Below are 26694 nucleotides of genomic sequence, written 5' to 3' on the forward strand. Positions count from 1 at the left end.
CAAAACTATCAATCACCATCGATGGAGAGACAAAGATATTTCAAGACAAATCAAAATTCACACAATATCTGACCACAAACCCAGCACTACAACGAATTATAGGTGGAAAACCCAATACAAGGAGGGAAAATACAGCCTAGTAAAAACAAGAAAACTCCTAAACAAGAAAACTAAAAGAAGAAAAAACACAGACACAACTCAACCCAAAAAAGCAAAAATGGCAGGAAACAAAAACAATTATTCCTTGATATCAATTAACATAAATGGTCTCAACTCCCCAATAAAGAGACATAGACTATCAGACTGGATACATAAACAAAATCCAGCCTTTTGCTGCATACAGGAAACTCATCTCAGAGACAGAGACAGACACTATCTCAGAGTTAAAGGGTGGGAAAAAAAACTTCCAAGCAAACAGCTCCAAGAAGCAAGCTGGAGTAGCTATTCGAATATCGAATAAAGTAAATTTTTAACCAAAAGTTATCAAAAAAAGATAAAGAAGGACACTTTTTACTCATTACCGGGAAATCTGTCAGGAGAAACTCTCAATCCTTAACATATATGCTCCAAATAAAAAATCACCCACATTCATAAAAGAAACTCTACTAAAGCTAAAAAATTCATTTCACCCCACACAATAATAGTGGGAAACTTTAATACTCACTCTCACCAATGGACAGATCAGAAAAACAGAAACTGAACAAGGACCCTGCAAAAACTAGCAGAGACTTTGAACCAACTAGAATTAATAGATATATACAGAACATACTATCCTAAAGTAAAAGAATACACCTTCTTCTCACCACCCCATGGCACCTTCTCGAAAATTGACCACATAATTGGACACAGAACGAGCCTTCATCGATATAAGAAGATTGAAATACTCCCATGCATCCTCTCAGATCACCATGGTCTACGGCTGGTCTTTAACAACAACAAAGACAACAAAATGCCCACATACACATGGAAACTAAACAACGCTCTGTTACAAGATAGCAGGGTCAAAGAAGAAATAATGAAAGAAATTAAGGACTTTCTAGAATTCAACGAAAACGATAACAAAACATACCGAAACCTACGGGATGCAATGAAAGCAGTATTGAGAGGAAAACTCATAGCCCTAAGTGCTTCCAAAAAGAAACTGGAGAGATCTCACATCAGCAACCTGACAGCACAGCTAAAAGCCCTAGAACAAAAGGAAGCAGATATACCCAAAAAGAGTAGACGGCAAGAAATAATCAAAATTAGGGCAGAAATAGACCAAATAGAAACAAAAAGAACCATTGAAAAAATCAACAAAACAAAGAGTTGGTTCTTTGAGAAAATCAACAAGACTGATAAACCCCTAGCCAGACTAACTAAAGGGCAAAGAGAGATTATCCAAATTTACAAAATCAGAAAGGAAAGTGGTGACATAACAACTGAAACTAAGGAAATTCAAGAAATCATCAGATCCTACTACAAAAACTTATACTCCACAAAATTGGAAAATCTGGAGGAAATGGACGAATTCCTAGACAGATACAAGGTCCCAAAGTTTAACCAGGACCAAGTAAACCATCTAAATAACCCTATAACACCTAAAGAAATAGAAGAAGTCATCAAAAGCCTCCCAACCAAAAAAAGCCCAGGTCCAGACGGGTTCAGTGCAGAATTTTATCAGAAATGTATTGGGATTATAACACCAATATTCGCCAAACTATTCCAAAAGATAGAATCAGATGGAATATTACCCAACTCATTTTTTGAGGCTACAATAACCCTCGTACCTAAGCCACACAAAGACCCTACAAGGAAAGAGAACTTCAGACCAATCTCACTTATGAACATTGATGCAAAAATACTCAACAAAATCCTTGCAAACCGAATCCAAGAACACATCAAAACCATCATTCATCATGACCAAGTAGGATTCATCCCTGGGATGCAGGGATGGTTTAACATAAGGAAATCCATCAATGTAATCCACCATATAAACAAACTTAAAGACCAAATTCACATGGTCTTCTCACTAGACGCTGAGAAAGCATTCGACAAAATCCAACACCCCTTCATGTTAAAAGTCCTGGAAAGAACAGGAATCCAAGGCCCATATTTAAACATAATAAAAGCAATATACAGCAAACCAACAGCCAACATCAAACTTAATGGCGAAAAACTTGAAGCAATCCCACTAAAATCAGGGACTCGACAAGGCTGCCCACTCTTTCCCTACCTATTCAGCATAGTACTGGAAGTCCTGGCTGGAGCAATTAGACAGCAAAAAAAGATCAAGGGGATACAAATCGGAAAGGAAGAGATAAAAACATCACTCTTCGCTAATGACATGATAGTGTACTTGAGTGACCCCAAAAATTCCACCAGAAAACTTCTACAGCTGATAAACAAGTTCAGCGAAGTGGCCGGATACAAAATTAACTCAAACATATCAGTAGCCTTCCTATACTCAAAGGACAAACATGTGGAGAAAGAAATTAGGGAAAAGGTACCCTTCACAATCGTTACAAAAACTATGAAATACCTTGGTGTGACTCTAACTAAGGAAGTGAAGGACCTGTATGACAAGAACTTCAAACCTCTAAAGAAAGAAATTGAGGAGGATCTCAGAAAATGGAAAGATCTCCCATGCTCATGGATTGGAAAGATCAACATCTTAAAAATGGCCATCCTACCAAAAGCAATCTACAGATTCAATGCAATCCCCATCAAAATTCCAACCCAGTTCTTCATGGAATTGGAAAGATCAATGTGCAATTTCATATGGAATAACAAAAGACCTAGAATAGCGAAATCCATCCTCAACAACAAAAAAACATCTGCGGGAATCACTATCTCTGACCTCAAGCTATATTACAAGCCAATTGTGCTGAAAACTGCATGGTACTGGTACAGAAATAGGCAAGTGGATCAATGGAATAGAATAGAAGATCCAGAAATGAGCCCTCATGTATATGGTCACCTGATTTTTGACAAAGGAGCAGTAAACATTCAATGGAAAAAGGACAGCCTATTCAACAAATGGTGCTGGTCCAACTGGCACTCAACATGCAAAAGAATGAAAATAGACCCATTCTTATCTCCTTTTACAAAGCTCAAGTGTAAGTGGATTAAAGATCTCCACATTAAACCAGATACACTGAAACTATTAGATGAGCAAGTAGGGAAAACCTTAGAACACATAGGCACAGGAGAAAATTTCCTGAACAAAACACCAATGGCTCAAGCTAAGGTCAAAAATTAACAAATGGGACTTAATGAGATTGCAAAGTTTCTGTAAGGCTAAGGACATCATCAAGAAAACAAAACGGCAACCAACAGAATGGGAAAAGATCTTTACCAACACCACATCAGATAGAGGCCTAATATCCAAGGTGTACAAGGAACTCAAAAAGCTAGACACCAGAGAATCAAATAACCCTATTAAAAATGGCGTACAGAGCTAAACAAATCGTTTTCAGTTGAGGAACACTGAATGGCCGAAAAACATCTGAGGAAGTGCTCGACATCCTTAGCCATCAGGGAAATGCAAATCAAAACAACCCTAAGATTCCACCTCACACCAGTCAGATTGGCCAAGATCCAAAACTCAGATGACAGCAGATGCTGGCGAGGCTGCGGAGAAATAGGAACACTTCTCCACTGTTGGTGGGGTTGCAAGCTAATACAACCACTCTGGAAATCTGTCTGGCGATACCTCAGAAAATTGGATATAGTACTACCTGAAGACCCAGCTATTCCACTTCTGGGCATATACCCCAGAGACACTTTAATACACAACAAAGATATATGCACCACAATGTTCATAGCGGCTCTATTTATAATAGCCAGAAGCTGGAAGGAACCCAGATGTCCTTCAGAAGACGAATGGATACAAAAATTGTGGTACATATATACAATGGAATACTACTCAGTTACCAGAAACAATGACTTAACCAAATTCTTAAGAAAATGGCTGCATCTAGAGAAGATCATCCTGAGTGAGATAACCCAGTCACAAAAGAACAGACATAATATGCAGTCACTGATAGTGGGATGCTAACCCCAGAGGCTTGCACTCCCCCAGAAACAACTCACAGACTGTATGAAGTCCAAGAAATAAAGAAAACAAAAACTATACATATATTCACAAAACAAGAAGACTTTGACTATTTCCATGTTGCGTTTTGTTTTGCATGTACTTTACGCTTATTGCAACTAGTAGGTTTTCAATGCATACTGTCAAGCCCTTGAAAAAACTCAAGTACTGACGAAAAAATATATTCACATGGTTTTATGTAAAATTTATTTTAATGTCTGAAAAAACAGTACTGACAAAAATGTATAATTTTAAGCAAAAAATGTTTAAAATCTGTACATTTATCTTTGTTTTGTAAAATAAAGTCGTTTAAAAAATAAAAAAAAAATGAAACTCAAAAAAAAAAAAAGAAAGTAACATGATTGAGTATAGCCGTAATGTTTGTTACAATATATTATGTACAGAAATCTTTAAAAGAAGGAGAAAATCTATACTCAATGCCCTACATGCTACAGGCTTCAAAAACTAAAGATAAAAAGAGATATGTCACCCTGTACTTCTTTAAGTAGCTCCAACATCTAACAGGGACACATGCTCAAACATGTTCATAGCAGCCTTATTTATAATTGCCAGAAGCTGGAAAGAACCCAGATGTCCTTCAACAGAGAAATGGATACAGAAATTGTGGTATATTTACACAATGAAGTACTACTCAGTTATTACAAACAATGAGTTCATGAAATTCCTAGGCAAATGGATAGAACTTGAAGCAATCATCCTTTGTGAGTGTGATAGTTTGCATATGCTTGGCCCAGGAAATGGCACTATTAGAAGGTGTGGCCTTGTTGGAGGAAGCGTGCCACTCTGGGGCTGGGCTTTGAGACACTCCTCCTTGCTGGTTAAGGATGCCTAGTCTGTTCCTGGTTTCCTTTGGAGGAATATGTAGAACTCTCAGCTTCTCCTGCACCATACCTGCCAGGATGCTGCCACACTTTCACCTTGATGATAATGGACTGAAGCTCAGAACCTGTAAGCCAGCCCCAATTAAATGTTGTCACTTATAAGACTTGCCTTGTTCATGATGCCTGTTTACAGCCATAAAACCCTAACTAAGACAGTGAGGTAACCCAGGCACAAACAGGCACTCATGGTATGTAATCACTTGTAAGTGGATGCTAGCCCCAAAAGCTCAGAATTCCCAAGAAACCATCCATAGAACATATGAAGCTCAAAAAGAAGGAAGGCCTGAATGCAGATGCCTCAGTCCTTCTTAGAAGGGAGAACAAAACACTCATGGGAGGAAATACAAGGTCAAATAGGGGAGTAGGGATTGAAGAACAGATCTACACAGACTGCCTTGCCTGGAGAACCACCACATACGCACCCACCAAACCCAAGCACTATTGCTGATGCCAAGAAGTGTTTACTGTCAGGAACCAGACATGGATGTCTTCTCAGAGGCTCTGCCAGAGTCATATAGATACAGATAAGGATGCTTGCAGCTAACCATTGGGCTGAACATGGGAACCCCAATGAAAGAGCTAGAGAAAGGACTGAAAGAGCTGGAAAAGTCTGAAACCTCTTGGGAAGAACAACATCATCAACCAGCCAAGGCTCTGAATTGGAGAGGCTGAATCAGAGAGGGAGCACCTTCATGAAAGCAAGTTGAGGGAGAAAAGAAAGGGGAGTGGGGGGGGTATAACATTTGAAATTTAAATATAGAGAATATCCAATAAAATTGAGAAAAAAGAAAAAAAAAGAGAAATGTCAGTTATTTACAAACCCTGTCTAGCTTGAATCCTGACTCTGCTGCTTACAAACTTTTTCGATTGAGAGTAAATGACAACTTCTCTGAAATGGTCTGCTTTTTATCTACAGAATTGACAAAAGTGAGGCCTCTGAGTTAATCACTGAAGAGAATCTCTAAGAAAAGCAACCATAAAACACCGAAGAAAAGGCCATCCAGAGACTGTGGGGATTCATCCCATATACTGTCATCAAACCCAGACAATATTGTGGATGATAAGAAGTGCATGCTGACAAGTGCCTGGTATAGCTGTCTCCTGAGAGGCTCTGACAGAGCCAGAAAAATATAGAGGTGGACGCTCTCAGCTAACCATTGGACTAAGAATGGGTTCCCTAATAGAGGAGTTAGAAAAAGGACTGAAGGAGCTGAAGGAGTTTGCAACCCCACAAGAAGAACAATATCAATCAACCGGACTACTCAGAATCCCCAGAGACTAAACCACCAACCAAAGAGTACACATGGAGGAACCCATGATTCTAGTAACATATATATCAGAGGATGGCCTTATCAGGCTTCAACAAGAGGAGAGGTCCTTGGCCCTGTGAAAGCTCAATACCTCAGTTTAGGGGAATGCCAGGGTGGGAAGATGGGAGGGAGTGGGTAGGTGGGGGAACACTCTCATAAAGGCAATAAGATAGGGGGATTCCAAAGGGTAAACCAAGAAAGTGGATAATATTTAAAATGTAAATAAAGAAAATACCCAAAAGAAGTCTATAAAATTGAAAAAACACATGTGCATTTGAACCTGTCAGTTTGGCTTTTACAAGTTAGGTAAAATGTAAAATTAAAAACAAAACCAAACAATGTTGTATCAAGAATGAGGAGATGTGGAGTCAAACTTGGGTTCCTCATTAGAGAAGCTATGTGTTATTTAATAAAGCATGCACTCTTTCTATCTGGTATAGTTTAGATTGTAGCTCTGTAGAATTCTTCATGCTGATTACCGTGTTGGCTACATAAAAATCACATTTTAACCAGCAGTGTAAAAGTGTTCACGTTCCCCAAATCCTCTCATTTTTTTTTTATGGTTTTCTATCCTGGCTACATCATGGCTGGACCAACAGGTCACAGAAACAAATGAACTATGCTTGACTGGTAAGCAAAGGTCTGCAAGTCAGCATGCCATAGGGGTACTTGCCCATCCACATTTCCTGAAGTACAATTCACAGTAGCCAGGTAATGGCATTAATTTAGGTATCAATCAATAATAGTTAAATGCACAAAAAATAATGGCATTCACCTAATACAGCTTTATTCAGCCAAAAAAGAATGAATTGTGTCATTCATAGGAAAATTGATGTAACCAGAATCAATATGAAGTGAAATAAGCTGGACTGAAAAAGTCCAATATTGCATGCTTCTTCACACACATGGATTCCAGATTTTATATACCTAAGAGAAACTATGTATGAACAAAGAGAAAACACAGTGTACAAGGGGTGAATATGGGTAAAGTACTCAGCATACATAAAATAAACCACTTTTATGAAGCATAGAACTGCATGCAATGTATGTGCTCCAGTTAAAAATAAATGTAAATGAGAAAAATAAAAAATACACTCTGCCTGGCTTTCAGCTGCTCACCTATAAAATGTTAAAATGCCAAATGATGTATTCAAAAGCCTATATTTATGAGTTTACAGTCTGCAGGATTCACACCTTATGCCAAACTGTTCTTTCTTCTCATGTTTTAATCCCAGTAGAACAAGCATTTAGCATTAGAGGGACCTGCAGCTCTTTCAAGTGCCAAGCGCTCAGCTGACGAGATGTTGAACATACATTACTGAGTTAGTCATGGGGCATCGCTATTCAAAGAGCCTTAGCACACCCTCCGGTAAATGATGAATGCACTTCAAAGTAACTTTGATCCAATTACCACCAGTTTTTAATTCAAGGATACAGTGATATTTCACGCTGCTTAGACATTAGGAAGCATTTAAAGTATATATTATGAAAACCATTATCCTACCTGAAAAGGCTGCCTGCTGGTAATGTCGAGGTGTTTTCTTATCCATCTGTTGCCTTGATCCCCAAATATCTGCCACAGCAGCTGTCCCTTGGAATTACTCCAAATTCTCTGGTAGACAGCCAGCCTGTAGATGTGCTTTCCAAACATGTGATAGTACAGACGGAAGGTGCAGCCCTTTGCTTCAGTAGCATTGAGGATGGGGCTAAGTAAAGTAGCTTTGTCTTGAAAACCCTGTGGCCCTGAAGTTTCTATGTAAAGGTAGTGTCCTTTGGCTGTGCCCAGTGTATGGTCCTTCATTGGGCCTGTGTTCATTGTTGAAGTGGGACCCTGGTATCTGGTCCAGTTGAAGTCATCCTCGGTACTTTGTTCCCAGTTACAAATTCCATTTTCAAAGTCACACAGTAGTTCTGGTACTGTAAAGTGACATTAAACATCATCAAATGAGTATAGGGGCAAATTAAGAGAGATTAATAATCCACACCGATACACACAAAGGTAGACTGTTTAACAATACATACTGATGCACACCAAGGTAGACTGTAGCAGTTTTCAAATGTGACATAAAACACAGTTATGAGCAGAGTCAGTAATAATTCTTGGAGTGAAGATGAAATGCTTAGACCATTATTTTGTAGAGACTTTTAATGTGCTTTCATCGTTATTTCTGAAAACATACTCCTGGGCTGGTGGCATAGCTTAAAGGTACAACACTTGTCTAGTATGCATGGCAAGCAGTGCAACTATTACATCACCTCAGGCAAGGATCGTGACTGGAACACATTTTAATCGGGAGCATTTCAAACTTAGCGGAATGTGCTGAGCAGGGAACATGAAAACACAAATAATGAAAATCACTAAAGCTAAGAAGTCACATGTAAATTGCTGATTTAACTGCCACAAATAGTTTTAATACCATGAACTGGGATTCTTATTTTGACTCTGATATGTGCTCTTGTTTATATATATATATATATATATATATATATATATATATTTGCATATGATTCTGTTTTGTACACATGTGTGCATCAGGAGGGTACATGTGTTTGTATGGAGGCCAGAGATGGATGTTATCTCAGATAATCAGCCATTCTTTTCTATCAACTTCCATATAATAATTAGTGTGTGTGTGTGTGTGTGTGTGTGTGTGTGAGCAATTTTCCTGCCTCTGGCTCATTCCATTCTGGGGTTATTGGTATGCAGATATCATGCCAGTATCTGGATTGTTATATAGATTCTGACTGTAGAAAGAGTCCTATATAATGCATGTAAAGCAGGCACTCACATCTGAGCCATCTCTTCAGCACTCAGTGATCAGCTACAGTGACTGACCAAGGAGGTCACACTCTGCTCCTCTACCCTCAATCTCACCACTATGGGTCCCAAAGACTTTCAATGTGAGTTCTGGATTTGAACTCACTTAGGTATTCAGGCAAGCACTTTCTCCATTTGAGCCATCTGCCCACTCCCTGCATCTGGATTTTTTTCTAAGCTCCTTCAATGATTCTAATATAACTAAGAAGTGTTACCCTCTTAGGATTCAAAATACTTAAGGATCACCGAGGTATCATGAAAAAGTTCCTTACCTCAAAGTTAGAAATCTCACACAAATGCTCTTCTACTAGGAAAAATTTACATACTTCCAAGTACCGAAGAGGATTCTGATAAGGGATTTCTCAAATATCACTCATAGAGAGTCCTTTTCGTTTCTCCACACCACAGTTCTAAGTCTCTACATGGCTGCTATTAAGCCAGAATCCCCAATGGCAACATGACCATCACTTTCTCTCTGTAAAAACACTTGGAACATTCCCATATTTCCATCTGATCTAAACAGTTTTATGCCAGCCCCAACTATAATGGTTTACAGTTTATCCTCATTAGTATTTCCCTTTATCAAACACTATCTTTCCTAAATGTACAAAACACTCCTGCATTCCGCCATGTGTAATTTTGCCCGCTGTCACACTATGTATATACCTGTTTACTCTTCACCATGTCTCATCAACATTCTTTTATTTCTTTTCTCACTGATACTTATATTTTATTATATTTTATTTCATTAATAGTATATGCTAATTCTACAAAATAATGAATCTGACCCTACCATTGTTGTTATAAACTCCTATGATCAGAAATGTAAGTCCTTAAACTTTCTACTATAAGTGGCATTTGTCACTGTTTTAGCACAGTGATGGGTACGTAAAGTTCAGAAGTTGCTACTAGGAGCAGGATCTTGCTGGACAGACCTGATCATGGTTGGATTTGGAGGAAAGTGGAATATTTGAGGACTTTGCACTAGGAAAGCACAATGTAAACAGAGATTAATGGGCCATTCTAATAGGAACTTAGAAGACAATATGGAGGTCCAGATCAAGAGGCTTCATAGGGAAAGATATTAGCAACTGATCTAGATCTTTCTTATGAGATTTGGTGAACAGTGGGTCTGATTTTTACCCTTGTTCTAATACTCTGTCTGAGGCTTAATTGAAGAATTTGAAACTAATCTTGTCTGAGAAGACTTTAAGATAACCTATGTTGACTATTTTGTGGTTGGAAATAATCATGCTTATACAGACCTATAGTAAAAATGACCAAATATTAAAAATGTACACTTTGAGAAGGAAAGAACCTAGAAATGAAATACTGGAACCAAGGATTGTCCTGTAAAGACTTAATGAGACCAGACTGGACAGGAATAAAGAGAATGATTCCCTCAGGCAAGACCTTCTGCAGCAAAGCTTCGAATTCACAAAAGGAAAGTTAATACAAGGAAAAAATTCCAATGCAAATGTGACTAAGGAAAGCAATCCAGTTGAATCCCAAACAGCCAGTGAACTTTGGGGCATTGGCTATGTGGTTCTGGCTTTATAGAAGATACAGAAATAATGGATTATAGAATTTTTTCCACAATTAATAACAGCCACTGAAACCAGACATGGGGCAAGGGAGTCCTTAAACAGAAGCTTATAGATTGAAGTTGTAAAAGCAAAGACAGGATTTGGCTGGACACCTTTAATGGTGCCAAAGCACAAGAATTTCAGCCCAGGAAAGTTGTAGATAGGGAGTGAAAGTTGCCCGAAGTAAAGAAATGGTGATGTAGTCAGCAAAGGTGGAATTGCAGAGCCATATGAGCCCTCTGACATCAGACATAGAACTACAGGATTTGGAGTTTGTCTAGCTGGGTTTCATTCTTCCTTAGATCTTGTATATATCCATTATGATGCCATACCTTCTCTTTGAGAGTAGTAATGTATATTCTGGGCCCTTTGTATGTTAGAAGTATGTAATTTGCTTTATAATTTTACAGGAAGTTGGTTATAACTAAAAGCATGCTTTGAGCTGCAGAAGTGACTTTGAACTTTTAAATGATACTGTGTCTATCAAAGACTATGGGACATTTGAAGTTGGATTGAATGCAGTTTGTATTATGATTTGGCCCCAAGCCTATGGGGGTCAGGGAGTGGAATCGGTGATTTGAATGAGAATACGCCCCTCCCCCTGGACTCACCTACTTGAATTTTTGGGCCCTAGTTGATGGAACTCTTTGGGAAGTATTAGCATATATGGCCTTGATGGAGGAAATCTGTCACTGGAGGGGTGGAGGATGGGAGGCTTTAATATTTCAAAAGACTCATACCATATTCAGTTTGCAAATCTTCCTTCTTGTATATAAGCTCTCAGATACAGCTCCAGTGCCATAACTACCTGGACTAATCCCATGTTCTCTACCATAATGAAAAGAAACTCATCTTATGAAACTGTAAGCCCTCAATTAAACTCTTATCTTATATAAGTTGCCTGGTCATGGTGTCTTACCATAGCAATAGAAAAGTTTTTCTTTCTTCCTGATTAACTTCCTCTTTTCTAATAGTTCCAATTACATGCCACCTATGTTTTATTTTACTTTTGTGTGTATGTGCAGGCCTTAGTCTACATATGTAGACCACAAGGATGCAAGAGCTTGTGGAGATTAGGAAAGGTATAGAATCACCTACAGTTGGATTTACAAACAGCTGTGAGCTGCCTTGTGGGTACTGAGAACTAAACCCATGTTCTATGTAAAAACAGGAAGTGTTCTTATATTCTGTGCATGTCTCTAAACAATCTCATCTATTTTCCATTAGATTTTACACATTGCACAAGGAAACATATATTTGTCATTCTAAGTTTAGTTTTATTTTACTCCATATGATGATCTCCAGTTTTATCAATGTTCCTGTATATGACATGCTTTTGTCCTTGTTTGTGCCTGAACAAAATACCATTGACTAAATGCACATCATTGAATATGTTCATCTATTCCATTGAGGAGCATTCAGGCTGGTCTCCTAAGTTGGATCTCATGAATAAATATAGCCAGCTGTACAGAAATGCCCATTATATACTACCTTATACTCTATCGGCTATATTCCCAGCAGTAGTATAGCTCAGTCAGGTTGTAGCTCTATTTTTGGGTATGTTGACAATTCTCTATGCTGATTTCCACAGTGGCTGTACTAATTTATATTCCCAACACAGTATACAAAGAGAGCTTGGGCTTTTAAACTTCTGACATCATTTTGTCAAACTTGAAAAGAATTGACTAGGACCTCATCAATCAAGTAATCTATTTTTAGGGTAGTATTGGAGCATGTTCATTTTTCAAGACATAAGGATTTTGTTGGCACCAGGTATTTGCTTTAGAAAAATGGGATAAAATATACGTTTGGAAGTACTGGGCTGAGGAGAAGAGATTTAGATTTCATAGGTAGTTTTGCATTTTAGTTCCATTTTTATGCTAATATTTAAGAATGTAAATGCCAGCTGTCTTTTAACTATTCATCTCAGCAATGGCTCTTGTTGCCAAAGGTGAACAAGCACCATGAACAATCAATGAAACTTCAGGTGAATCAAAGCAACTGAGCTGGAACAAACCATCTGTGTAGACAGCCCAGAAGAGAAGCTTGGACCTAATGAAGGAAACCAGTGAGCAGATGTCAGCCGAATGATGGGCTTGCATCTGCTAGCTGCCTACTTGTGACTAATCAAGCCAGCTGTGGTAGGATCTGGGGACATTTCAGGTACCCGTACATGTCAGTCACTGGTTGTGAAGCAGAAGGAGGATGTCAAATTGCTATGGTTTTTGACATAAAACCAAAACTGAGAAAACAAGTTTTTACACTGACCATTGGCATACTGACTCTGTTCAATCTTATGAGATGTGGAGCTCCACTCTTTAAGGGAAACCACATCTGCAAACACCCTGCTGGAAACTCATCCTGAATATTAGGACATGTAATGTGTAGAATATTCAATAAGGCAGTCATCTCAGTGAATGCTGCTGCTATTTCTTGGCACCATTTAGTAAGCTAGAATTATATTGAAACTATGATTGTATTTATTTATACAATGGTACATTTCCTTTGATTCTACTAATATCAGGATGTTCAAAAATTATCTTGAGAATTTCAAAAAGCTTAAAAGGTCTTTACACATTTGTAGAAACTAAATCGGATTTTGAAAAACTACATATCACATGATTATCCTTGTCAAAATCAATGTTAACTCTATCCATGTAATTAAGAGTTGAATGCATTTTATGGTTTAGATAGTAATCTGTAATTTAACATATGTTTACAATATATTTATCAAAGAACATATGTACACAAAGCTTTCCACAATATCTTATCTGGAAATTCCTATCTTAAAGTTACCTGTGGCAGTACTGTGTTTTCAGTTTGGTTTCTGATGAGTTTTTTAATTTATGAAACACATAAGCTTGAAATCTATAAATTTGTCCTTAAACAAAGATAGGAGTTAACAAATGTTGAAAGCATGTTTTGTAACATGTTTTGTAAACAAATAATTCTTCGAATGGCTAACTAATTTGCAGTTGTAGGAACATGATTGGTGGAAGTCAGGCTCAACAAACTGAGCGCCAGACCACCTCAAGATATCACAAACATTTTGAAGTTTGAAATCAGAAAAGCAACTCTGAGCCTTGGCACTTCACTATCAGCTCCTGAAAAACTTTGCAAAGCAAACAATCAAGAAACGTACACACAGATCATCTGTTCTTTTCCCGAAACTCAGGCCTCTGTGTCAAAGAATTTCCTGTCACCAATGGGCTGCAGCAATGCTCCATTTATCTCCTACTTCCTGTTCCCAAAGCCACTAGTTCTGCCACACCCACACTGACATTTGCATATGTCAAAGTTCAGTGCTATGCCCACTCTAAACACCTATGAAATAAAAAAATGCTCCTTCAGTGTGGATCACAATGATCATTGACCTCGGCCTCCCTCCTATTCCATCTCTGATTTGTGCTCTCTTTATGCATTCTAACTGTATCTGTCTCATACTTAATGGCTTTTGAATGTAAGCTTCACTTACCATGTTTCAATCTTAGCTAAGTCATCACCTGTAGAAAATCCAGTTTTACTATTCTGTAAAGCCATACCATATCTTTGTCCAGAGTTCCAGTTAATAGAGGCATGGTATATTTTATTTAAAATACTTGAAGGTCTACCTCTTCAGTTAGAATGTGAAGTACATAAAGGCAGGATCACTGTGTTTATTTCTAAATCAATGTATTTATAGGAGCTAGCTAGTAAGCCTACTTAAGAATGATTGGCCAGGAACTAGCAAGATGGCTCAGTTTTAAAGTCACTTGCCACTATACCTGACAACTTTGTCACCAGTACCCACATGATGCAAGGAGAGGATTGACTCAGGCAAGTTGTCCTCTGACCTCCACACATGCACTATGACATGCATAAGCATTCATATACATAATATGCAAACATAGTAATAAACAAATAATGGACAAAGCAATCTTTAATAATAAATATACTGACATATCTAGTTGATACAGTATTCGTCAACCTTACAATTTTACTTTAGTCACTGACAGTGAACTAATCGAGACCAATACTTCCTAGCCAGAAAGGGTGGCTAAACATAGTACTCCCCAAATTAACTTAATTAAAACAAATAACTAATTAACTTACTACAGCCAATCTCATCTGTGCCATCTCCACAATCATCGACCAGATCACAGAGCTGATGCCTTCCAATGCAAGCCTTTGTCTGTCTACACCAGAAGTGACCTGGTTCATCACAAGTCTCAACAGGAGGAGGAAGGTTACAATTTTCAAAACGAATGTCATCAACAGCGGAGACTCCACTATAAACTGCCAGACTGACTTTCTCCAGTGACAGGTAGAAGGGTTGAGTGAGGCGTCCAAGCTGGACAGTTGCCTCTGACCACTGGTTGCCTTGGTTATATAGTACTCTCCAGAGGGCGGTGGTGTCCCTGGAATTTTCTAGATGTAGCTGCAATTCAGCTGCCCCCACTGACAGTCCATAGTTATAAAACCTGAAAGAACATAATACATGAATACATTAAAGGAGAGACTACACAGTTGATATTTGGACTCTTCCTCTCCAACCAATTTCTAGTTAGTTTGGCAATGCATAGGTTTCTTTTTCACAGTACTTGGAATTGGCCATTTGACAGGGTTTGTCTACTGAGATGCACATTGTATGACTCTCACAACCTGGCAACCTCATTCAAGACATAGTTGATGAAATTAAAATTCAGTGGTAGAAGGGAAAACCTCCTTTCATTCTAAGAAATAAAGTAGCCAATATTGATAGTATACTCTGAAGCTAAATTTTTTTTAACTTAATGTAGTAATCATTATAAAGTACATCCAGGGATAAAACATGAATAGTTGGCACATAAAGAGATATTCCTACAGCCATCATCTTAGTAGGATAATTTACCATCATATATAGTTACCAGAATGACAGTGTGCACCCAGGCCCTGTCTGGCTGAAAGTTGGGCTCTGAAGTTTAGCAGTTTGAAACAAGCTGTTGCTGTTCTTCAAAATGAACATGAAATGCCCTGTGGGATGTAAAAGCAAAGTGTTAAGTTTACCTACTGGATTATACAATGCAGTGAGAGCTCTTCTTCTTCTTAATGCAATCTACAGTGAGTTTCATGTCCACTAAAATTGTACAACAATACAAAGTCAATGTCAATTCTTAATTTCAGTTAAATCTGGCAAAATTGTGTTAATTCTAATCATATCACCCATAAAGAAGTTATTTCTTTCAGGCAGCCCAGCTGATTGTCAGTACTGCCCTACCATGCTTTGATCTTCACACACAGAACCCACAGTCTAACCAGCATTCTATAGCTGTGTGTGAAGCATCCTTAACATCTTACCTTGAGCTGTACCGTGAGTGTGATCTCTAGGGGGAGCTTGTTGCCCTAAATCAGCAGAAAGATCACTCTGGGAGCTCCATACCCAGTCAAAATGGTCACCACCACTGGCTTCAAACCACCCACAGCTGTTTGCTTCAAAGTCACAATCAGCAACTAAAGAAGAGAAATGAGACTTTTAGACTACCAGAGTCCTATGCTTGGGGAATGTAGCATTCAAGTATATATGTCCTCACAGTACTTCTTCAAATACAAAGAGGCACAGAAGGAAAATCAAGATCTTCCCAGGTCTGAAAGCAGGACATGCTACTCATACTAGAAACAGAAAAGGCAGAATTCTCAATTTCAGAAATTCAGTTTTCTCAAATATTCTTTCTAAGATGCAGCATCAGTCAACCTTGGTGGTTAAGAAATTGCTCATATTTGCTACATTACTCTAATCATGTAATTTTTCCCTCCTTCAACATCAACAGGGAGTTTGTTTTCATAGGGGTTGGTATTTCAAATATTAGCATGTGTGTCACCTGATTTGTATAGAATGTAGCTTTTGCTGGGAAATATGCTTGAAAATCAGTTAACACTCACAAACTCTTCTAGAGAAAAAGATTAGAAGGGTGGGAATGAACAGAAGCCATGAATGGCAGGAGGGAAGAATTAGGGGTAACCATTGCTAAGTGCCTGCACAAGAGCCTTGGTGCTGAATACTTTATACAGTTCCACAAGAACCCTATGCCACAGCTGACGAAGATGGAGCTTCTTTCTGAAGAATGAAAGAAAGTTGAGGAGAAAGTATGCAGTTTCAACAAGGCCCCAAATTGGCAAGTTATGAAATATACTTTTATATAAAAGTGGGCAAAAAGGTGAAAAAATGTTTATTACATTGAAAAAAAAATGAACCAAAAGGCATGACCTAAATTATTTAGTGTAATGTGCAATCAGTAAAAATGATTGTCATTTGTGATAGATCCATTGAGAACCTTCACCACTGTCTACTTTTGGCCAAGGACATGAGATGTGACTCCACTGTAAAGGGTGTAAGGAAAGAAGCAACCATCTGTGAATGAAAGCATGAAGTCAATGAAACTGGGATTTTTACTTAATAATTTTAAGCTAGTGATAAATCATCCTAAATTGTGTAAGTGTATGAGACATGTATATCATATCTAATATTTGACAGTTTCTCTCCAATACATAATATCAAAAATGTTTGTCTTCTCGTAAATTTCCTGCTTGAAATTTGACCAGCATATCACTTCAACTCCTGTTGAAATTAGCAGCATATGTAAAGGAATCTAAAATGTTTTTAAACACAGAGTACTTCAGTAAATAAAAGACGTGTTTCATTAGGAGACTCAACGATAAATATGCTAGCTGAAGAGTGCATTTCATACTTGGAAGAATGATTTCTTCAAGTTAGATCTTTGTGAAGCAAAATTAAATGTTACTTACATTTGAAAAGTAATTACAACTGTAAACTAAGAACAAAATTTGAGAAATGTTTAAATATATTTGAAAACCTCCAAAAATATTTAGATGCCATGTTAGTCCCTGTGAAGCAAATGCTTTGATTCCTGCATCAGATCAACTTCAGTAGAAGATCTAAGAATTTTTACTATACAAACACAGAAGACAACACATTGTTGTTAGAAGACAGTGTAAACTTCCTTCAACTACTCAGAGAGGAAACCTGATTTTCTGATTAAAAAGAAACATGATGCTGTAGACATGGTGAATATTCCAATGATAGTATGTCTAGAAGCACCACTGAGCAGACTTTAGTTCTTTTAGAATTGGCATCTTTAACAACACTCTGGAACAAATCAGCTTTGCCTTTGCTTTTGCAACATTACTACCAATAGCCATGAATTGGAAGTCAGGAAAGGAAAGCAAATACTGCATTCCCTCGGCTCCTGTGTGGAACTTAAAAAGGTTGATCTCACAGAAGTTGAGGGTAGAAGGTGGCTACCAGAAATGAGAAAGAAAAAAGGGATGGGCAAAGGTTGGCCACTGTTTACTAAGCCATGGATGGAATGAGGCAAGTAGCCTTGGTGAGCTATCACATGTAGGGGTTACTAAGGAATATCATACTGTGCTTTATGTTTCAAAGTCAATAAAAGAGGACTTCAAATAAATTTACCACAAAATATTCAAAGATACAGATATGATTTAAATACTATTGTATGCATACTTCTATTAAAACACGGAATGACATCATACATGTGTGTATGTGTGTATGTATGTGTATGTATATATGCATATATATATATATATATATATTTGACTTGGAAATAGTCAAAGTTTTCTTGGTGTGTATAGATTAAACATAATGATTCTTAAATACCAAAAGTTGCCACAAGTCTATCTTTTTAGCTCTTGAGTTATGAATGATTTAACATCTAGGTGTAGCCCACTGTGAATGGGTACTATATACTTGCTGTTGTTGTTGTTGTTGTTTTCTATGAAGGACTGAGGCTTTCACTTTTAGGACTTTCTTTTTGTTGAGCTTCATATGATCTGAGAATTGTTTCTTGGATATTCAGAGCTTTCTGGGGGTAATAGCCAATTATCAGTGACTGCATATTATGTCTGTTCTTTTGGGATTGGGTTACCTCACTCGGGATGATAATCTCTAGATACATCCATTTTCCTAAGAATTTCATAAAGTCAGTGTTTCTAATAGCTGGGTAGTACTCCATTGTGTAAATATATCACAATTTTTGTATCCATTCATCTCCTGAAGGACATCTTTCCAGCTTCTGGCTCTTATAAATAAGGCTACTATGAACATGGTGGAGCATATGTCTATGTTGGAGCATCTTTGGGGTATATGCCCAGAAATGGAATAACTGAGTCTTCAGGAAGCACTATGTCCAATTTTCTGAGAAACCACCGGACTGATTTACAGAGTGGTTGTACCAGCTTACAACCCCACCAACAGTGGAGGAATACTCCTCTTTCTCCGCATCCTCACGAGCATCTGCTGTCATCTGTGTTTTTGTTCTTAGCCATTCTGACTGGTGTGAAGTGGAATCTCAGGATTGTTGTGATTTGCATTTCCCTAATGACTAGGGATGTTGATCACTTCCTTAGATGCTCTTAGTTTTCGATATTACTCAACTGAGAATTTTTTTTTACCTCTCTACCCCAATTTTTAATAGAATTGTATGAGTCTCTGGAGTCTAACTTCTTGAGTTCTTTATACATATTGAATATTAGACCTCTGTCAAATGTGGGGTTGGCAAACATCTTATCCCAATCTGTTGGCTGCCATTTTGTTTTCTTGGCAGTGTCCTTTGCCTTACAGAAACTTTGCAATCTCATTAAGTTTCATTTATTGATCCTTGGTCTTAGAGCACAAGCCATTGGTGTTTTGTTCAGGAAATTTTCCTCTGTGCCTATGTGTTCTAGGATTTTCCCAACTTTCTCTTCTAATACTTTCAGCGTATCTGGTTTAATGTACTTTGATCCACTTGCACTTGAGCTTTGTACAAGGAGATAAGAAAGGGTCTATTTAAGCGAAAACAATTTTAATAAAAAAGTGCCATAAAACTCAAAAAAATTTTTTCTACCATACTTCAATCCCAGGTTCTTATGCACATTTAAAAAGCTTAATTACCTACAAATGTAGAAATGAAATTAGTCTCTAATCTAGCCATTAATTGCACATATACCTTTCCAGAACAGACATTACTAATTGTGCATGGCCCAGCCATTTCTAACTGAGAAGTACTCTGGGTATGTTTGAATAATTAAAGTTCAAGTATTGTCATTGCTCCAGAGCATTGTTGACATCCTTAATTATCTCTACTATGAGTCATGTCTGGAAAAACAATATTACACCACTATTTCCTCAGAGCTTACGTGCTAGGGGCAGTTCCATTTGTAATGAATCCCGGTTGACACAGAATTTCGAAACTAATGCTTGTCTTTTCTATGACCGTGGGCAGAAAAGCAAATGGCTTTACAGTAGCTTTTAATTATTATGAGAAAAATTACCTGAGTGGACTCTATTTATTATGTTAATTGTAATTACATGTGTTACCTCTGGGGGTAGTGTTAGGAGCTTCTTGGTGGGCTGACATGTAGGTTCATCATAGTCATTGCAGCCATTTCTGAATAAGAAATTGGTACGGGATCCAAGAACACTTTTGACCTTAAATATCCAGACTCAGACTCTGTCTCATTTTACTTTCACTGTCTTAGAACTGCTTTGATGGTTAGAATGATCCAATTGGAGTTAATGAAAGGAATATGTACAAAATATACACAATAATTCTGAACTAATAATTTTGGCATAGCATAAAGCCTTGAAAGGCTTTAGGAGGGTTATGCACTTATCTGAGTCTTATCAGCAGATGTCATGTTGAGTACAATGTGGTAGGTGGAACTTTGAAGGATGTGTTTTAATGTCATGATCTGGGACTGAAGACAAGGGTCAAGAGTTAGGAAAACTCTTTGGGAGGACACTGGGTTGTTTCTTAGAACTCACATGGTAGCTAATACTATCTGACAGTCCACCTCAAGGGCATTTAACACAATTTTCTATCATTCTTGGGTACCAGGTAAACATGTGGTGCCCAAACATTCCTGGAGGAAAAGCACTATATATATATATATATATATATATATATATATATATATATATATATATATATATATATATATATAAAATAGTAAAATAAGATAAATTAAATTTCAAAAGCCACCACTGTAGATCACAGGGTTCTGAACCAACAACTATTGATTCTCTGTGGAAAACATCTTGAAACACCTGACGTCTTATTTTTTCCCCAAGAAATACTCATAAAAATTATTGTCCTTTAAATATAATGTTTGTTATAGTTCCTTGTGTGAGGAAATAAGCTGCCGCATTCTGCATGCATGTAGCAATCAGAAGACATCTGGCAAGTGTCCATTTTCCTCTTCTTAAAGTAAAAGTAAATTAACACAGAGAACAAGAGTCTTTGGAGGACCTAACCCTACAGGAGACATTTATACCACATGCCTGTTCCTCAGTGCTCAGGGCTTATTGACAGAGAAGTGACAAAACAGCTTTTAGCAATTATAACATGCCAAGGTGTGATCTACATAAGGATAGGCAAGAAGCATGAAAGTTTGACAGTATCCTTCTGTATGGTTTGTTTCTTCTAAAGAGCAGATAGAGGGCTCAGTCAGTTAAAGAGGCTGGCATGTAAAGTGTTTGAGTTTGGCCTTTAGCACTTAAGTAAAAACTTGGTAATGGCAGGGTAATGATTTTAATAGATTTGGTCCCCATAGATTCATGTGCTTAAATATGTCTGGCCCATAGGAAGTGGCAACATTAGGAGGTACAGATTTCTTGGAATAGGTATATCTTTAATGACAGTTTACGTGCCACTGTGTAGGCAGGCTTTGAGTTCTCCTCGTGCTCAGGCTCCACCCACTACAGAAGAGAGCATCCCCCTGGCTACCTGCGGAAGCCTGTCTCTTCTGATATGTCTTTGGATCAAGATATAGAAATCTTATCTCTTTCAGCACGATGTTTGTCAGCAAACCTCCATGTTGTTTGTCATGATGATGATAGACAGAACCTCTGAAACCATAAGCCAGCCTCAATGAAATTGTTGACCTGGTCATGGTGTCTCTTCACAGCAATGAAACTCTAAGACAGGCAGTAAGTATCTGTAACCTCAGTGCTAGGAGGAAAGTGTGGCAGAAAGATGGATCCCTGGAAATCATTGTTCATGTAGAGCAGCTAAAACAACAGGTGGGGCTTCAGAGATCCTGTCAAAAAACTACAAGTTAGAGAATACTCAAGGAAGTCACCTGATGTAGATCTCTAACCTTCATACATGCGTGCACATGTGTGTATACACTACACTACACACCACACACACACACACACACAAACACACACACACTAACATACACACCAGTACTCCTTCAACTTTCCTGTGCTTCTTGACTAAAAGTTGAGTTTTATCGTGTGGTGCTTATATTCATTGAAGCTGTGCTTTGATTGGATTGGATAGTTATTGTTTTAAAATTTAAGTGCACTAATACTGTATTTCTATTTTACAGCACGTTTTCTACATTTGTAATTATTTCATTTTAGCTTTTATCATGTCTTCAAGTGATTGTATGCTTGAAGTTAAGATAAGGTTGAGATAATTGAGCTCTGGTCTCCATTAATAGTTAATATTCATCATATATATATATATATATATATATATATATATATATATATATATATGAAGAGAAAAAATTGGCAAATGAAGTATTAAATAAAAATGAAGTCTGTGTAAATTACTAGAAAGATTGCACATTCTAAAGGAAAGCCAATGTGTAAAAACGCCAGCATTTGATTTTCAGGATTACTGCTTTTTAAACAATAATGAAATAATGCTTCATTGTATTATTGTGCATGTACTTTAAGATATATAAATGTGTGTTTTTATTTATCAGTGAAAATAAATTTAAACCACAAATGTTCCTATTAAAATCTTATAATTTTAATATTGTTTTAAAATAACAGTCAGTTACTAGACAGTTGTCCACACATCTCTCATGCTTTGGCAACCTCTTATGATGAAAACCACTTCTTGTCTACCATTTTTTCTATGATTCTCCTTTCAAGGATAATTAAATATCATACAGCCATGGTTTGCACAGGACAACCAGCTATTCTACTTAATAATGGCAACATTTGCATAAAATATAGTGGTAAACTAATTGATTTGCAATCCACTGTAAAGAAGTGAGCTGTACAAGCATGATATCCCCAACTGCTATTTATGATATGCTATTTATGATATTTTTGATATGCACACACCCCTGTTGTTCTGTGTCCCCACTTAAAGGGGCAAGAAAGAGCAGCTCAAGTACAATGCCCACACTGAGTACTATATCCTTAAGGACAAGGTCATCTGTGTCAGATAGGAATTCTCCTCTTCCATCAGCAGCCCAGGAATTACAGCATGTAAAGTTGTTAGTTTACAGCAAGGGTAAAATTCCAGAGCCTTCATAATTCTTGACACATAACATAATAATCACTATATATTTATGCATATATATACAAATTATACTCTGTCAGTCAGAAATCTAGAACTTCTAAGTAAGTAATTATGACAAAATGATAAATATGTGTCCATTTATATATTTAATCATTTAGTATTCTTTAATTTAAGAAATTGATGAAGAACATGTAACATATATGTAATGATATAAGGAGTAAGGATACAGGTATAAAATGGGTGGGGATTGATAATAATGGGTAGGAAAGATTACTCAGTGATTAAGAGCACTTACTTCTCTTCAAGAGGGCCTGGATTCTATTTACATCACACACATAATGGTTCACAAGCATTTTAACTCTACTTCTAAAAAAATATAAAATCAGACATTCTCTTCAGGCATTTGTGTGTTCTAACTATGAAAATAACACAGAGACATTTATATGAAAACATATCTATACCAGCAAAATTAAAAAGACAACAAAATAGTAGAAAATTTTCCTTGTATACATAGGAGCTGCACAGGGTAGCATTATCAGAAATAGATAGCAAATAATTGATCATAGATAGGTAATAAATAAATGGATAGATATGTAGATGATAGATAATAAATAGGTGATAGATAAGCACAGAACAATAAAATGCATATTTCTACAATGTTATTTACATTCATCCCCTAAATGAGTATTAATATGTGAATTATATATCTTTTTAATATTTTTATTAGATATTCTCTGTATTTACATTATCTCCTTTCCCCCAACGCCATCCTTCTTACCCCTTAACTTTCTACCATGAAGGTGCTTCATCTCCCAACTACCTTCTCTACTCAGTGCCTTGGCGTTCCCCTACACTGGGAAAACACACTTTCACTGGACCAAAGTCCTTTCCTCCAATTGATGCCAGAGAATGCTATTCTCTGTGGCATATGTACTCTCCATGTAAACTCACTGGTTGGCGTTTTAGTCCCTGGGAACTGTGATGGGTTTTGTTGGTTAATAATATATTTTTTTCCAATGAATTTGCAGACCATTTCAGCTCTTTCAGTCTTTTCTCTAGCTCCTTCATTGGGGTTCCTGGTTCAGTCTGATGGTTAGCTCCAAGCATCCTCAACTGTATCAGTATGGCTCTGGCAAAGCCTCCAAGAAGGCTTCCATATCAGGCTCCTGCCATTAAGTACTACTTGGCATAAGCAATAGTGCTTGGGTTTAGTGACTTCATATGGGGTGGATCCCCAGGTCAGGCAGTCTCTAAATGATCTTTTCTTCAATCCATGCTCCTCTATTTATACATGTATTTTCTCCTGTGAGTGCTTTATTCTTCATTCTACGAATGCCTGAAGAATCTATAACTTGTAAAATATGATACTGCAAAAATCTAAAGGAGGGGATACATGTTCTGATACCATAAACTGATCCAAAATCCTATGTGCCACTGTGTCGCAAACCTCAGAGGGATCCCATTACTGCTGTTTTGCTAATGAGACATATAGTAACTCTGCCTTCTAAGTATTTATGTTTATATACATGGGCCAGTGAGTGCACTTCTAGCTATGGTCACAGTAGGGTTGGTTATAGCAATCAGTGGTTACTGCAGAGACCCTTGGCTGCACATAGTTCTGAGGATAAGTGAGGCATCTATTTTATCTTTCCAGAACACAGGAAGCATTAAGGGAGAGGAGATGAAAACACCACAAAAGCCAGAGGACAGGGTGAGGAGTGTTATCAAATGTTGTCTTCAGGATAGTTATGGATATTGCAATAATGAATTCATTGGGACTGTGGCTACCTGTGTACACACATACACACACACACACACACACACACACACACACACAGAGAGAGAGAGAGAGAGAGAGAGAGAGAGAGAGAGAGAGACAGAGAGAGAGAGAGAGAGACACCCACATACAGAGACACATAGACACCCACATGAAAACAGAGAGAGAGACAGAGACAGAGAGACAAAGACAGAGACACCCACATACAGAGACACATAGACACCCACACATGAAAACACACACACACACAGAGACAGAGACAGAGAGACAGATAGAGACACCCACATACAGAGACACATAGACACCCACACATGAAAACACACACACACAGAGAGAAATATTACATACTAAACTTATACAAGAAATTATTAAAAATATTAAAATAGAATTAAATGCAATGACAGAAAGGCTTCCAAACCCATAAGTTCAAGACCCGACAAAGCCACTCCTGAATTATTTCAGACTTTTTATATTAGGTTTTATAAAATTATAGCATGAAACAAAATAAATTAGGTGTTTTCAAATATATTCGGCACAACAAATCTAATAGTAAATTTAATAAGAACAAGGAGACAGAAAATGAGGTAGGTTTTTTATGAAAATCGATATAAAGTTAATTCAAAAATCATTATCAACTTAAATTTAACAACACCTAAGAATATAATATTCTATGATCATATTGGTTTCAGACCATGGACATAATGGCAGTTTAACACAAATAAATGAACAAATATAATATAAATAAGCCTTGAACAAAATTTACTCAATCATTTTAATAGATATGGAAAACATATTTAGCAGAAATTAAAATTGCTTCATGATGAATGCCCTGAAGAAACTAGGTAATTCTTACATCTCCACAGACTAAATATTATAATATATTACTTTTTAATTATACATTATATATTGTATATTTTACATATTATGTATAAAATAATTATACATAATATATTGTGTATATACATTATATATATACACATATATACATCTCATAATCACTGTAGTGAATGTATAGTCACTCTGGGTTTTAATATAAGAAACACGACAAGGTTATCTACTCTTACAGATCCTATTTTAAAGTAATACTTGATACTTTCGCCAGAGAAAAAACACAAGAGAAAAAATAAGGACTAGAAATTAGGTAAGGAAGAAATCAATAGGATCCTATTTTCAGACAATATGGCCTTATAACTGTAAGACTCTAAAGACCAGGGAGAGACTGTCAGGTTGAAAATAGCCAACCAATTAAGCATGCTGCAAGATACAAAGTTAACAAACAAGAAATCAATTGTTTTACTTCTTTGCCCATAGTGAACCTGCTAAGAAAGAAATACAGGAAACAGGAAACTAATCTATTTGCTATAGCTTCAAAGGGAACAGAGCACCGATTCTTACCATGACAATAAAAAGCCTCTACATAGAAAAAGTATAAAGCTACAAATAGAATTTAAAGATGACACAAAAGATAGTCACAGTCCCTATATGCCTGACTGTAAACACCAATAGTTTTAAAACTGCCATTTACCAAAGTATCTGACAGATTCCGTGCAATCTCCATCAAACAACAAATGATATTTTTATAAAGATAGGGTAAACAAAAATAAAAATTTGAATTGGAACATATAATACCCTTGAAAGCAATCCTGAGCAAGAAACCCTGGGATTATTACAATGTTCTATTTTAAATTAGCCAACAAATCTACAATAACTAAAGCAGCATGATGTTGGTTTCAGTCCCGGAACATGAGCTAGTGGAATACAGTAGAAGACCCAGAAGTAAGGTCACACACTTGAAGAAGGGATCCTTAGCAAAAGAGCCTAATTCATATATAGGAAACACAACTTTAACAATTGTGATAAAGATACTGGGTGTCCACATATACAACACTGAAAATAGACCTCCATTTCTCAGCCAATAAAA

At 37.0% G+C, this 26694-nt stretch overlaps 1 protein-coding gene across 1 annotated transcript in view; it reads right to left on the bottom strand.

The window, feature by feature from the left end:
- The window catches only part of MALRD1 (MAM and LDL receptor class A domain containing 1), a gene marked incomplete at both ends in the record, with an annotated part of 691362 nt that overhangs the window by 483188 nt on the left and 181480 nt on the right, over window positions 1–26694 (bottom strand). The window contains 4 exons of the mRNA XM_080918486.1: window positions 7792–8204; window positions 14784–15151; window positions 15578–15683; window positions 16008–16160. Coding sequence (XP_080774612.1) covers window positions 7792–8204; window positions 14784–15151; window positions 15578–15683; window positions 16008–16160 — 1040 coding nt within the window. The remainder of the gene's footprint in view (window positions 1–7791; window positions 8205–14783; window positions 15152–15577; window positions 15684–16007; window positions 16161–26694) is intronic.

The sequence above is a fragment of the Micromys minutus genome (genome assembly GCF_963924665.1).
Source record: "Micromys minutus genome assembly, chromosome: 6".
Classification (NCBI taxonomy): domain Eukaryota; kingdom Metazoa; phylum Chordata; class Mammalia; order Rodentia; family Muridae; genus Micromys; species Micromys minutus.